This window comes from Muntiacus reevesi, chromosome 18, assembly GCF_963930625.1.
Source record: "Muntiacus reevesi chromosome 18, mMunRee1.1, whole genome shotgun sequence".
NCBI lineage: Eukaryota > Metazoa > Chordata > Mammalia > Artiodactyla > Cervidae > Muntiacus > Muntiacus reevesi.
Genome location: NC_089266.1, coordinates 2,106,838 through 2,120,732, shown reverse-complemented (window position 1 = coordinate 2,120,732; position 13,895 = coordinate 2,106,838). Strand labels below are relative to the sequence as shown.

General features: G+C 43.8%; 1 protein-coding gene across 1 annotated transcript in view; it reads right to left on the bottom strand.

Annotated features, from left to right (window-relative positions):
• Positions 1-13,891, bottom strand: part of MAP2K6 (mitogen-activated protein kinase kinase 6) — a 101,407-nt gene extending 87,516 nt beyond the window's left edge. Inside the window, exon 1 of the mRNA XM_065910809.1 lies at positions 13,620-13,891. Within this exon, the coding sequence (XP_065766881.1) occupies positions 13,620-13,635 (16 nt within the window). The 5' untranslated portion in view covers positions 13,636-13,891. The remainder of the gene's footprint in view (positions 1-13,619) is intronic.
• Between the last annotated feature and the right edge of the window lie 4 nt (positions 13,892-13,895).

Genomic DNA, 13,895 nt, shown 5'->3' with positions numbered 1-13,895 from the left:
TGGAAGTCACCAAGGAGAAAGAAGGTGACTCAGTACTTGTTACACCGAGAAGTAGTCTATTGTGAACTCCAAAGCTGTAGGTCACTGTGTTTTTAAAACCAAGATAATGAAAGAAAAGAAAACGAATGTAATCTAACAATTGTATGGAAATGCCAACTGTATTAAATATATTTCTCTTTTACATGGAATTTTCCTGAAATTAAAAACACACACAAAAATGTATGAACTCCCTGGCCAGTCCCCGGTATCAGGTTTGAGAAAGTAAGTTTGGTAAAACAAAGAACTTCCTAGAGCATTTCTCCTCAGGTCTAAGTAAAAGGAGGTGTCTCCAGTGGCTCAGCGGTAAAGAACCTCCCTGCCAATGTAGGAGATGAGGGTTCATTCCCTGGGTTGGGAAGGTCCCCTGGAGAACGGAATGGCAACCCGCTCCAGTGTTCTTGCCTGGAGAATTCCATGGTCAGAGGAGCCTGGCGGGCTACAGTCCAGGGGGTCACAAAGAGTCAGACACGACTGAGCGACTAACATTTTCACTTTTCAAAAGTAAAAGGAGAATTCAGAAGGACGGTTTTCCTTCTTTTCAACTGCCTTCAGATGATTCTAGAAGAGGGAGAAGGAGCTGAGAAATGGAAAAGGCAGGTTGGCAGGTTATAAAAAAATGAAAACTGCAGCTGTGGTCATGCTCTGGAAACTATTCTGTGACCTAGCTAGACGTTGATTATTGAACCAACAGCTTGCTTATATAATTACACTGTGCCCATAAACCCAGCTGATATGATATACTTGTTTAACTATTAACCTCTAGGTTTCCTGGAGTTTCCACAATCAAAAAAAAAAAAAAAAAAACCCACCTAAAAGTATGACATAGGACACGTTTCGATTGTTAACCTATTGTGATCATGAGCAGTAAGTACAGTATTGAGGTAAGTAGAAAAAAGAAGTTCTTAGAAAACATATATAAGGTCTTCGAAACTCCAGAGATTTTCCTAAGGCCATCTTCTCTTTTTTCATTCTTCTAAGAAATGGTTATGCCTATGTTTGCTGTTGTTCAGTCACTAAATCTTGTCCAACTCTTTGCAACCCCGTGTACTCTTTTCAAGGCGTGCCAGGCTCCTCTATCCATGGGATTTCCCAGGCGAGCATACTGGAGTGGGTTGCCATTTCCTTCTCCAGGGGATCTTCCCCAACTGGGGATCAAACCCAGGTCTCCTGCATTGTCGGCAGATTCTTGACTACCTGAGCTACAGGGAAACCCCCACAACCTTCTGGAGTTTGCTCAAACCCATGTCCATTGAGTTGGTGATGCCACCTCATCCTGTTGCCCAATTCTCCTTTTCCTTCAATCTTTCTCAGCATCAAGGCCTTTTCCAGTGAGTCAGCTCTTCATATCAGGTGGCAAAAGTATTGGGCTTTCAGCTTCAGCATCAGTCCTTCCAATGAATATTCAGGCTTGATTTTCTTTAGGATGAACTGGTTGGATCTCCTTGCTGTCCAAGGGACTATCAAGAGTCTTCTCCAACACCACAGTTCAAAAACATTATTTCTTTGGCGCTCAGCCTTCTTTATGGTCTAACTCTGACATCCATAGATGACTGCTGGAAAAACCATAGCTTTGACTATATGGACCTTTGTCAGCAAAGTGATGTCTCTCCTTTTTAATATGCTGTCTAGGTTTGTCATGACTTTCTCATCAACTGTGAAAATCAGATTGATATTTACACACTCATGATAAAAATTTTCCTGATCTCCTCCTCATCTGTAAGGCTTTCTAATCCACAGTGTCTATTCTAAGCATATCTAAGATTCTAGCTTGTATTCTACACATTTCTCTGCGATCTTACCTCCCACTAGACTATAAGCTCCTTAAGGAGATGGAGAGAAAGAAAGAGTAAAGCAAGGTTCTGTTTATAGCAAGCTTACTATAGCCCAGTGCCTCAAAGCCAGCAGGGGTCTCGATAAATACTGTATAAATGAACAAATGCCAAGCACTACCCAAAGAACATTACACACATAGCCTTGCTTAATTTTTTTTAATAGCTATGATTTATTAAGTGCTTACTATGTGCCAGGCACTGTTTTAAGTACCTTAAAAAATATTATCTTTTTAAAAAATATGTGTTGATTTATTTATTTCTCCAGGCCTTAGTTGTGACATGCAGGACCTTTCGTTGTGGCAGTTGGGATCCAGCTCCCCGACCCAGGCCCCCTGTACCGAGAGCTCAGAGTCTTGGCCACTGGACCACCAGGGAAGTCCCATCTTGCTACATTTTTATAACAATACTGTGAATGTGTCAGTCTCCATACAGCCGGTCAGGAAATGGAAGGTAAAGATCAAGTAGATTTTTCAAGGCTCCTAGTAAGTTAAAAAATAGAGCAGAGTGCATTTCTGTCTAGTTCCACCCAGCACGGTATCTCGAACATAATAGTCAAAATGGTATCTGTTTAGCGGCTTAATTTAAAATGATAACCAACCAGCTCAGGGAACTCTGCTCAGCGTTATGTGGCAGCCTGGAGGGGAGGGGAGTTTGCGGGAGAACGGATACATGCCAACCTACAGCTGAGTCACTTTGCTGTCCACTGGAAACTACTGGCTATATTTCATAGCCCATAAACTAGTGTTAATCGGCTATATTCCAATATAAGATACAGTGCTTTTTAAAAGTTATTTGTTCATATGTTATATATTTTAAAGATCACTCTGTATATCGCCATATATACATAGATATTGATAAATATGGCTTTGCTGGTGGCTCAGACAGTAAAGATTCTCCCTGCAATGCAGGAGACCTGGGTTCAATCCCTGGGTCAGGAAGATCCCCTGGAGAAGGGAATGGCAACCCACTCCAGCATTTTCGCCTGGAGAATTCCATGGACAGAGGAGCCTGGTGGGCTACAGTTCACTGGGTCACAGAGAGTCGGACACGACTGAGCAACTAATACTATAATTATTGATATCTAAGGCAATGGCACCCCACTCCAGTACTCTTGCCTGGAAAATCCCATGGACGGAGGAGCCTGGTAGGCTGCAGTCCATGGGGTTGCTGAAAGTCGGACATGATTGAGTGACTTCACTTTCACTTTTCACTTTCACACACTGGAGAAGGAAATGGCAACCCACTCCAGTGTTCTTGCCTGGAGAATCCCAGGGACGGGGGAGCCTGGCGGGCTGCCGTCTATGGGGTCGCACAGAGTCAGACACGACTGAAGCGACTTAGCAGCAGCAGCAGCATACCTTTAGATATGTTAACAGTAGCAATAGAAAGATTTTTTTTTACTACCTAGGAATACATTTAACTAGAAATCAGCAGAACCTTCTGGAAGAAAATGTTATATTTCTATTGAGGTACATAAAAAGAAAACTTAAATAAATCACACATTTATCTTGGGATAAAAGGTTTAAACTTGCAGTAAAGAAGTCAATTCCAGTTAGACTGATCTATAAATTTAGTAGGACTTGGGAGCTCCAGGTCTGAGCCATTCTGCTCCTACTGGTTCTCCAGGTTCTTGCTTCACCCTTATCTCTAACTCATCCTTCCCATGCGGGGTTAGAGGGGGGAGGACAGAGGAAAGGAATGAATAGCTTGTCCCTGAACACCCTGCCATCCACCCCCAGGGTTTCCTCGGGGGATCACAGGAAGCGCTGAAGCCTTGGTTTGACTGTCCTGCTCTGAGAGGAGAGAAAGCTAGGAGAGAATTCATCGCCTTGAAAGAAGATGCACACCTGCCTCTTCAACCACACACAAAAAAGAGGTGATTCTGGTTTCTCCCATACCTTCCAGTATAAAAGGAAAACAGGGAAGATGCAGGTTCATTCAGTTTCAAGGAAACTGCACTTGTCACATTTACATAGAAGCAACCAAGAAGAACGGAAATCACTAACTCAACAAGGCATTATTCCTCTACTGAGCTATGTTACCAAACTGGCTGCGTTTTTCTTACTGTTTTAAGGCAATTTCACTTGGATGTGCACAGAAACACACAAGGTTTCGATCTGCTTACTTACAGACTTATCTAAGACAGGTAATGGAATCACCATTCGTTACTGATGCTCAACAAATTTCCCTCTACTGGTCTGTTCACACCAGTTTGCCAGTAGACCAGTTGTAACCAGCTTCCTCTAACCAATGGGCAGTTTATACTTGGAATTCAATCTGAACTCTCAGGATGGGTCAATATTTTAGGCCTAAAGGAACATCTCACAAGGAACCTATCCACAGGGAGCCACCGGCCAGCCCCTCCTAACGACAACACGTGACCCTGGTGCGCACAAGTTCCCACGGAACCCACTCATGTTTTCTCTCTCCAGCCGTGTCTTCCAGGTAATGGGTTCAGACGTTGATGATGGAGTGACCTCTCAAGTGGAGGAGCCAGGAAGTCAGGTGCTGGGGTCACACAGACCGTGATTAAGGCTCTGCTCTGTCACAATCAACCTTGACATCTAACCTCTAGCCTCAGTTGCTCATATACAAAATGGGGCATCATCGCATCAGGCCCTGCTGAGGTGAGAAGGAGACAAGTTCACCGCTGAGCGCAGTTATCTGGAATATGAAAGCCTCCACAGCGATGCTGCCATCTTGGATGATGGGAAAGACAGCACTTCCTTGGAGGGGACTAAAGCAGACCTCACTTTGGAGATGACGAACAATCTGGGCTCGTCCATCCAAAGCAACTCTGTCTTCACGTTACCTCCTTCCACGTCCTCCCCTTCCCTCACTTCCGCAACCTTTGCCAGGACCTTCCCTGATAAATATTAATACACAACCTCCACAATATCATTGACTCTGAAAGCAACAGGATCCTCACACACAAAACGCAACTGCCCACACTGATTTGGGGGAGATCTTATGAGAAAATGGGCTTCCAGGGGGTATCAGGGGCCAAGAATCTGCCTGCCAACGGAGCAGACACAGGAGATGTGGGTTCGGTCCCTGGGTCAGGAAGGTCCCCTGGAGAAGGAAATGGCAAGCCACTCCAGTATCCTTGCCTGGAGAATCCCATGGACAGAGGAGCCTGGCAGGCTCCAGCCAGGGGGTCACAGAGAGTCAGACAGGACTGACTGAGCATAAGCTCCACGTGAGACAATGGCTGCAGCCTTCAGGAGGCGATGACCTGCCTGGGTGAGACGGAGGCTCTTACGATGAAGGACGGTCCTGTCCTCATCCACACAGAAGACACGATGGCAGCCCTGAGCTGTGTCACGATACCAACCCACAAGGCCAGGCAATGTGGGGGCATGATTTGGTTTTAGTTCATTGGCTTTTTGCACAAAATGTGGGACAAAGAGGTGGAGGATGAAGGGACCAGGGGAAGAACTGATGATCAGTTTTCTCAAAGGGGCGGGAAAGAAAGATGAGAACATAAAAGAAACGCAGAGCAAACAGGAAGAGTGCAGCGGAGGGGAGAGGACTCGGGATGGGCCAACGAGACGGCCGCTCAGCCGGGCGGAAATGAGCAATGGCCCACCCACCTCACAGCCAGGAGAGACGCCACTCAGAGGCTTCCTGTGGGCTGGGCCCGAGGTCACCGGCTGCGTCCCGGGTGAGTGGCCATCCAGGTTAACGACTTCCAATTAAAGCCAAAGAGGAATGTAATATGGACCAGAAGTCATCACATGATTGAGGAAAGTCACAAAGGGCAAGGTCACCGAGCTTTTTTTTGAAAAGGGCCAGAGAGTCAATATTCTCTGCAGGACATGCAGTCTCCATCACAGTGATTCGACTACACAATCGCAGGGGAGGAAGCAGCCCTCAACCACACAGAAATGAATGCACAGAGCTGTGTCCCAATAAAACTTTATCGGTAGACACTGACTTCAAATTTTATATGACTTTCTTGTGTCATGAAATGTTATTCTTTTTAATTCTTTTTTTCCAATCATTTGTACATGTGTAAACCATTTTGGCTTACAGGCTGGCTGATTCATGTTGATACATGGCAGAAACCAACACAATATTGTGAAGCAATTATCCTTCAATTAAAAAATAAATAAATTAAAAACAAAATAAACAGGTGGGTCCAGATTTGACCCCCAGCCTGTGGTTTGTTGGCCCCAGTGATGAGCTTGGGCCCTGCAGACAGACAGGACAGGCTTTGCATCCTGCCTGGGCTGCCTGCTGGGTTTCCAGCCCCGGGCATGTTAGTGAACTCTCCAAAGCCCCAGAGCCCTCTTAATTTGTAAATTAGCAATAACTGCACCTGTCCTCCTCAGCTTCGCAGGTGGTTCAGTGGTAAAGAATCCACCCACCAATGCAGAAGACGCAGGTTCCATGGCTGGGTCAGGAAGATTCCCTGGAGAAGGAAATGGCACCCCACTCCAGGATTCTTACCTGGGAAATGCCTTGGACAGAGGAGCCTGGAGGGCTACAGTCCATGGAGTGGCAAAGAGTCGGACGCGACTGAGCATACACATGCCTATCTGTCCTGCTAGGATTTAGGTGAAGTTCAAAAGCACAACACCTGAAAAGTGACTGAGAAATAATAAGTGATGAGGATAATGATAGCTCTGGGTAACGGGGCGTGGGCTGTGATGGCTTCAGATCTATAGCTAATTGTCTCTGGGGAGAAAAAGAAAGGCTGACCCCAACCCAACTTAAGGATAAATATACAGACTGGAAAATAAAACAGATGAAGAGGGATCCAACAAGAGCCTATTCACTGGGCGACAGAGGATGAGATGGTTGGATACATCATCAGCTCAATGGACATGAGTCTGAGCAAACTCCGGGAGACAGCGGAGGAGAGGGAAGCCTGGCGTGCTGCAGTCCACGGGGTCGCAGAGTCGGACTCGACTGAGAGATCAAGCAACGAACAACAACTCAGAACTACATTGACTAAATTATGATGATTTGTGATCGACTTCGTGTGTGTGTGTGTGTGTGTGTGTGTGTGTGTGTGTGTGTGTGTAGGTTATAACGCGAATACCTCTCCACTGCAGAAAGAGGGGGTTTTAGGAACTGTGCACCAAACCGTATGCACCAGCTCACAGGAAGGAAGGCCATGTGAGGAAGCAGAGCAGGAACGAAATGAGATGGGGCAGAGCCAGGGGCGGTGGTGGGTCCAGGAGGAGACTGCTACTGGCGGTTACTTGGGCAGAGGTCCCTGCTTGGTCACTGGGCTGCCAGCGATTAAGAACTGACAGCTCATCTCTGACAACCCTTCAGATGCTCGAGTTCAGAGGTAACTTGCAAACCAGCTCCTAAAACCAGCACGGGATGGAGGAATTCACTTCAATCCTACCCCACTGGATTCTTCAGACAACTCATCTTCGTCCTGCATATTCTTTGAGCTGAGTGAGGATCACTCAATCTTTAAATCTGCTTAGAAGGCCCAGGCAGGAAGAATGACACTTCTTTAGGAATGGTTCAGTTGCTTTTTATGCTACACTTGCAACTTTCAAATAATCAAGCAAAGATAGAATGGAGACATCAATGTGGAAAAGGAAACACAGGAAAACTGCATTATAATTTAATTACCCCACACCTTTTATGAAAAATGATAAAGAGCCCCACTGATGAAAAATACTTGCATTGTCAGACATTCATTGAGCACCTATTGCTCATGAGCTCAAAGAGGCAGAGTTGCAAAGATGCAGAAGAAGAAATGTTAGCTACCTAGCAAGAGACTTTCAGAGATCATCCATAAAAGGCAAACAACTACAGTGGCTAAAATTTGCAGCTGTATAGTGTAGGCACTGGAATTAAAATGAGAGCATTTGCAAAATATCCTTTGGCAGAAAATTGATTAAAAAAAAAAACCACAACTGTGATCAAGTATCACAGTTTCACTCGGGCGCAGAGAGCACCTCCGCTGATTGTACTGTCAGCCTCGTCTGCCAGCATGCTTCCCGCAAAAACAAACAAAACAAAAAAAATGTGAAATATCCTCAAGATTCTGGAAAAAACGTTTTATAAATGTGGATTCCTAGTGTTTGTGTGCGGTTTAGTGAAAAGAATGCTGGGGCAAAGAATCAAGAGGTGTAAGTTCCACCTATGGCTCGGTCTTCAGGCAAATCACTTTCTTTCAGAGCTTCCGTTTGCCCTTTGTAAAATGAGGTGATTAGATTATAAAACTCCTTCCACAGCTCTACATTCTACTACTTAATATCAAGGTGCATAAATAGGAGCATTGACTAAGGAAGGCTGTATCAAGAATACGTGAACGGTGATTGACTTGATATAATTTCTCAGGTCATCAAAGCAGATCCTCACCTTCATTCTTCCAACAAATCTAGCAAAGGAAACCCCTTTTATGATTAGCTGTTGCACATGAAGCTAAAAAAAAAAGAAGAATTATTCTGCCACGATGCACGTGATACAACCAGGTGCTTATGGGAGAATCACTCATGAAACCAAAGAAAAACTACTTTTGCCGGTAGAGATAACTGAAAATGCACAGATGTCCAGAAGTTAGTAAATTCCAGATGGAATTTAAATCAAATCATTATACTTTTCTTATTATTGTCATCCAGATTTGGCTAGCTACAGACAGTAGAACAAAATGAGTCTACAAAGTATATGTTTACTTAAGACATTTTGGTTAAAATTAAAATTAGAACTCCCAGGGCATTAAACTGTTTAGATGCATGAAAGTTGAACCCAGCTTTGAACCCATGATTACCTAAGCTCTGCCATCTTGGAATGTTCTGGCTCAACTCTGAAAATAATCTGATCCCCAAATTAAAATTTTTAAAGACACATTTTATGAGGGAAAAAAAAAATTCAAACACATGAAACACAGATGTCAAAAAGAAAAAAGAAAAATTCAACTTCTTCACCAGTAAACTTCAAATGAGGGGAAAACAGTAATACTTTTTATCAAATTAGCAAAAAAAGTTTTTCAAATTATTATACCCAGGATGAAGGAAAGAGAGCATAACCATTTTTTTTAAAGCTTATATTGGGGTATGGTTGATTTACGATGTTGTATTAGTTTTAGATGTACAGAGAAATGCTTCAGTAATACATGTATGTGTATCTGTTCTTTCCAAGTTCTTTCCCACGTAGGTTATTACAGAGTTTTAAGTAGAGTTCCCGGTGCGCTGCAGTAGGCCCTTGTGGATTATCTGCTCTGTTTATTTTTGAGTTGGTTTTTACTGGCGTTAGTGGCTTTCCCATGTTACCTTGGTTTCTGCCATGCAGCGTGAACCAGCCGCATGCAGCCATGTATGCCCCTCTCTGGACTGCATCCCCACTTAGGTCACCACCGAGCGCTGGCGAGGGTTGCCTGTGCTGTTCAGCTGGTTTCCCATTTATACGCAGGAGCACGCACAGCCTCCGAAGAGTAACTCATCCGGCGCTCTTTCCCAGGATGCTTAAAGGGAGCGCAGGAACGCTTGCAGCGGTGTTGGCCCCTGCAGGGCGGCAACCCCGCCAGCCTTCGCTCAGCACGCCCGCTTCTAGGGATCCGTCCTAAAGCGACAGTCGGGCCGATGTTCAAAAACGTGTGTTCAAGGGGGTAGAGTCCCTGCAGTACTGTGCAGAGCTGTGGGAAAGTGGAACTCTGCGGGTCCAGCTGGGGACTGGTGAAACAGAAACCTTCTTACAAGTTAAAATGAGCAACCGCTAAAAAGGAGGAGGAAGCGGCACGTGCATGCCGTGGAAAGCCCTCCGAGGACACACGGGCCAGTAGGCCGTGAGCTGCGGAATGCCACGTGCAGCGCAAAAGGGCACGCGTGTCCACGTGCGGAGCCCCCAGGACGCCAGCAGGCATTCGCTGTGGGCTCTGGGACTCTGAGCGATTTTTATTTTCTCGTTATGAATTTCTCTTCTGCTTGAACTCTTTTTTCAATGAGTATATATTGTTTTCATAGTAATAAAAGAGTCATTTTTAAAAGATGAAGAAAATAATGCACCATGGGGTAGAATTAGAGATTCGTAACCTGTAGTTCTACGTCCTGGAATTTAGCCAAAGGCCATAGTATATATGTCTGAACTGGGACGTTTATCATAGCAATTGCTTATAACACTGAAAGCTCATCAACATTCACGCTCTATTTAAATAAACTCTAGTGTTAGAATTAGGTTATGAATGTAGCGATATATTAACTTTGACTATTTCATAGTATTATTGGCAAGTGAACCAAAGGCAACTGAATCATTTTATAAACATTTTGGATTTATTCATATTCACATATGTATCAGAACAGGAAAAAAAGTCCAAAAGGATATAGGCCAAAATGTACACTGTCCTCACTGATGATTCTTGTTTTTCTTTCCTACAATTTCAAGTATTTCTACAATAAAGGAATACTTAGGTACTTTCCTAAGTTTTAAAAATATTCCTTATAGACCTTTCAAACTTTATAATAATGTAAAGCAGTTATAATGATACTAATCTGTGAAAAACAAAGGAACAAGAATCTCAACCCTTTCCTCCAGCATCGGATTTACCGCCCAGAGACCCCGGGGAAGCCCCTGCTGCTGACCTGCATGTTGTAAAGTCGTGAATGCCACTTGGATACCAAACAAACTCAGGAAGCCCAGGCCACCTCTTCTGATTTTCATGTCCTGAGATGTACGAGGTTATAAAGCAGACTGGCTCAGATTACAGGCTAAGCATGACAAGTCTCTCGGCTACAACCTAACAAAGGAATTTACAGAATGAGAAAGGTACACTTTTCATTTCCCAGGCTGGCATGAATTTCAGAAGCAAAAAACCCACAGAAGGGCTGGGTCCTTTGACAATCCTTGCCTGTCAGTCTCCTCTACAGGCTTCTGAACTGTGCCTGATACACAGTCCCCGTGACACAACGTACATATCACTATTCTAAACAAAGACAAACTAATAGTTTTTAAAGGTGAGTCGAGGGAGGAGTGAGAAGAGTGCCTTGGTAACAGGGTCCAACTTTTTCTCTCTTTTCAGGTGGACGGGGGGATGCCAGACTCCCTCCCTCTGGCTGTCCCTCCCTCAGATCATTGTGGCTGATAACAATAGTTTTACTCTCTGGGGTAATGTGGATGACACATTTTCCTGTAGCCTGTCTTCCGGTAAAGCGCAGGAATCCTGCACTCTCTGGGTGCCCTTCCTGTTAACTTACATTTCAGATTTCCTCAAAAGGCACTCTGCCACTTTAATATTTGAAAAATGTCAGCTCAACCCCAGACAGCTAATATAAACAAGCTGAAAAGCCTACCACCTAAAGTTACAACTGTGGAAAACAAAATTTCTTTTTAAGAAATTCTTTCTGGGAATCTCACTGTTGGTGAGGCTGGAGAGGAGTAAGCCAGCCCTCCCAGCTCCCAGGGAGTCTGTAATTCTTTTGCCTCTGCTGTGCCTTAAATTAGAGGTCTGAAAAACTGAATTACAGTGATCTAGAAGGTTCGTAAAGGTCCTTGAATTGAACATGTTGTTAAATTCTTCAATACTATGAGGTTGTAGCCACCTTTTGCTTTTCCTTCATTTCATTTGGTTATAGTATTACAAAGAAGTTTGGTACTGCGAGAAAAAAAAAAAAATCTTGGCCATTTGAGAATACCGTAGCTGAATTAGACCAGGTCCACAGTGAAAAGTCCAGGCCAAAAGTCTCTGCCATTTCTGAAATAATCACACACTTCCTTCCATCAAAAAGTTTTCCTTTTGGACAGGAATCCCACGTTCACACCAGAGGCAACTTCCACATGGGATCCAATTAAGACAACCACTTGGATAAACAGGGATCCATGTGAAGGATTGCCAGCACGTGATGTATTATGGGAGCACCCATCATGGAAGAGGGTCATGCTAACTTCTCTGTCAGCTTCCCAACTTCCTCTGCTAGGAGGGAGCTGCCTTAGGAGCGAGCCCCCAAAACGCATGAAGAAACACAATTGAGTTTAAAACCTAAGGTCCAAAGATAAGCTCACTAGAGCCCCACCTTCTTGTCTCCCAGAGAGGAGAAGCCCACTGCCATCTCTAAATTACAAACGCACCAATTCCCGTCATGATCTAAGCAAGCATCTTGCATCACAATAATTTGCATACATGCTCTGTTTTGCCAAACACAAGTAAACTCCTTGAATGAAACACTTACATATGAAATATTTTTATATGTCCCCAAATCCTGTGCCAAACATACACATATACATACACAGATACACAGCTATCATCATGTATCCACTCATTTATTAAAATGACCTAAATGCATGAGTGAATATACAGCAAATACAAAGTAACCAGATGCCACCTCTCTCATACATCAAAGCCTGGAATGCCCTTCTAAGCTATGATTTCTCTGCTCAATTAGGAGACTCTACTCACAGGTTTTACCAATATTAAGGAATACAGGCACTTCACAACGCCAATTCCTAGGTACTTGGGTGCTCTTAGCTTTTCAGATTTGCATTTTCCCCCAATACCCAGAGAAAAGAAAGAGCCTTACTTTGTGTTTTTGAGAGTATATGCTACTTCCTTCCTGGACTGAGAGGTATGACTCCCACTCCCATCACACAGCCCCCCCAGATAGTAGCAGGACGCACAGGAGACACTCAAGCTCCCTGGGACTGACTGACTCACCCTGCGGAGCCCCCTCCCCTCCCTGGCGCCCACCTCTCCCCTCCACACATTCTCCAAGGGCATGTGCTTTCCCCATGCTCAACAGGGTCTGTTCTGAAACAAGTCACAGTCTCAAGGCCACCTGACAACACACCCTCAGCTCTATAATGTCACGTCAGAATCTCTATATTTTTAATCCCCCAGCCTGACATTAGGTCTGTAAAATACAACTGTGAAAAAAAATAAAAAAATTTTTTTCAAGGAAAAAAAAAAACCATAAAACAACCATAACCCTGAACTTCTGACCTATTCTAAATATAGGCAATTACACACTTATAAGATTTCATTATGGTTGTCAATGAAACCGTGCAGTCCCCCCACCTTGGTGTAAAGCTTAGAAGTACAGTTTTTCTCCCAATATTTTCCCTGGAGATGCAAAGCATCTCCCAAATGGGAAAACATAATACATCGATGTCCTTATTGCTGCTTCTAAATACTGTGAACCAATAAGCAATTAGCGTAAAGTGCAAAATCTCGGAAGAGAAAGACGTCTTGTCTGCTTTTTTGTAAAATGCTATCACTCACCTTTACTTCCTTTAAAAATCAAAAGTTGCTTAATGTTCAGAGCGATATCAATGGAAATTTAGCTAAATACTAGCACCGCAACGGTTCATTCCCAAAAGAATATAAGATTACATTAATTTCCTACTAGTTGAACTCAAGTTTTACCTTTCATCTTCATCTACCGACTTTTTAAAAGTTCGGATTCCTGTTGCACACAAGATTACCTATTATATCTGTGCATACTACAGAATTTTACAATTATATAAAGCATTGCACATTCAGACGCTACCAACCTGCTCTATCTCTCCTGACTGGGCAAAAGGCAAAAAAGAGCTCAGCAATCCTAGCAGAAGAATGCAAATAACGTCAATGCACAGCTGAACTGCAAGCCCTGCCTTACAGGAACTCTCTGTGTCTGCAAAAAAAAAAAAAAAAAAAAAAAAAGACACATACTAAACAGGAAATGCAACTGAGCTGTGGAAAACCTCAAACTTAAAAATGCAATCGCCAGGCGTAAATTGCATCCATGCATTCATAAATGCATGCACAACCCTTTGCATTTTTTGCAAGTAATGCAAATAGGCTCTTACCTTTCGACTGAGACATTTTCCCCTTTCCTTTGATGGGGGAGGGGAGCACAAAAGACTTTGCCTTGCTTCTCTTCTGTAGCTAGTTTTGCAACAAAGATGCAAGCTGCAGGCGTGCAATCTTCATGCAAGTGGAGTTTCTCTTGACCGAGGCAGCAGATGGACTTCCAGGGGATCCAGATGGAAATGCACACCTTGCAAAGCAGACTGGAAAGTGATTTTTCCCCCAGTTGCAACGTTAGGGAAGGCTGTGCTGCAGCTACATGATGGGCCAGGGCT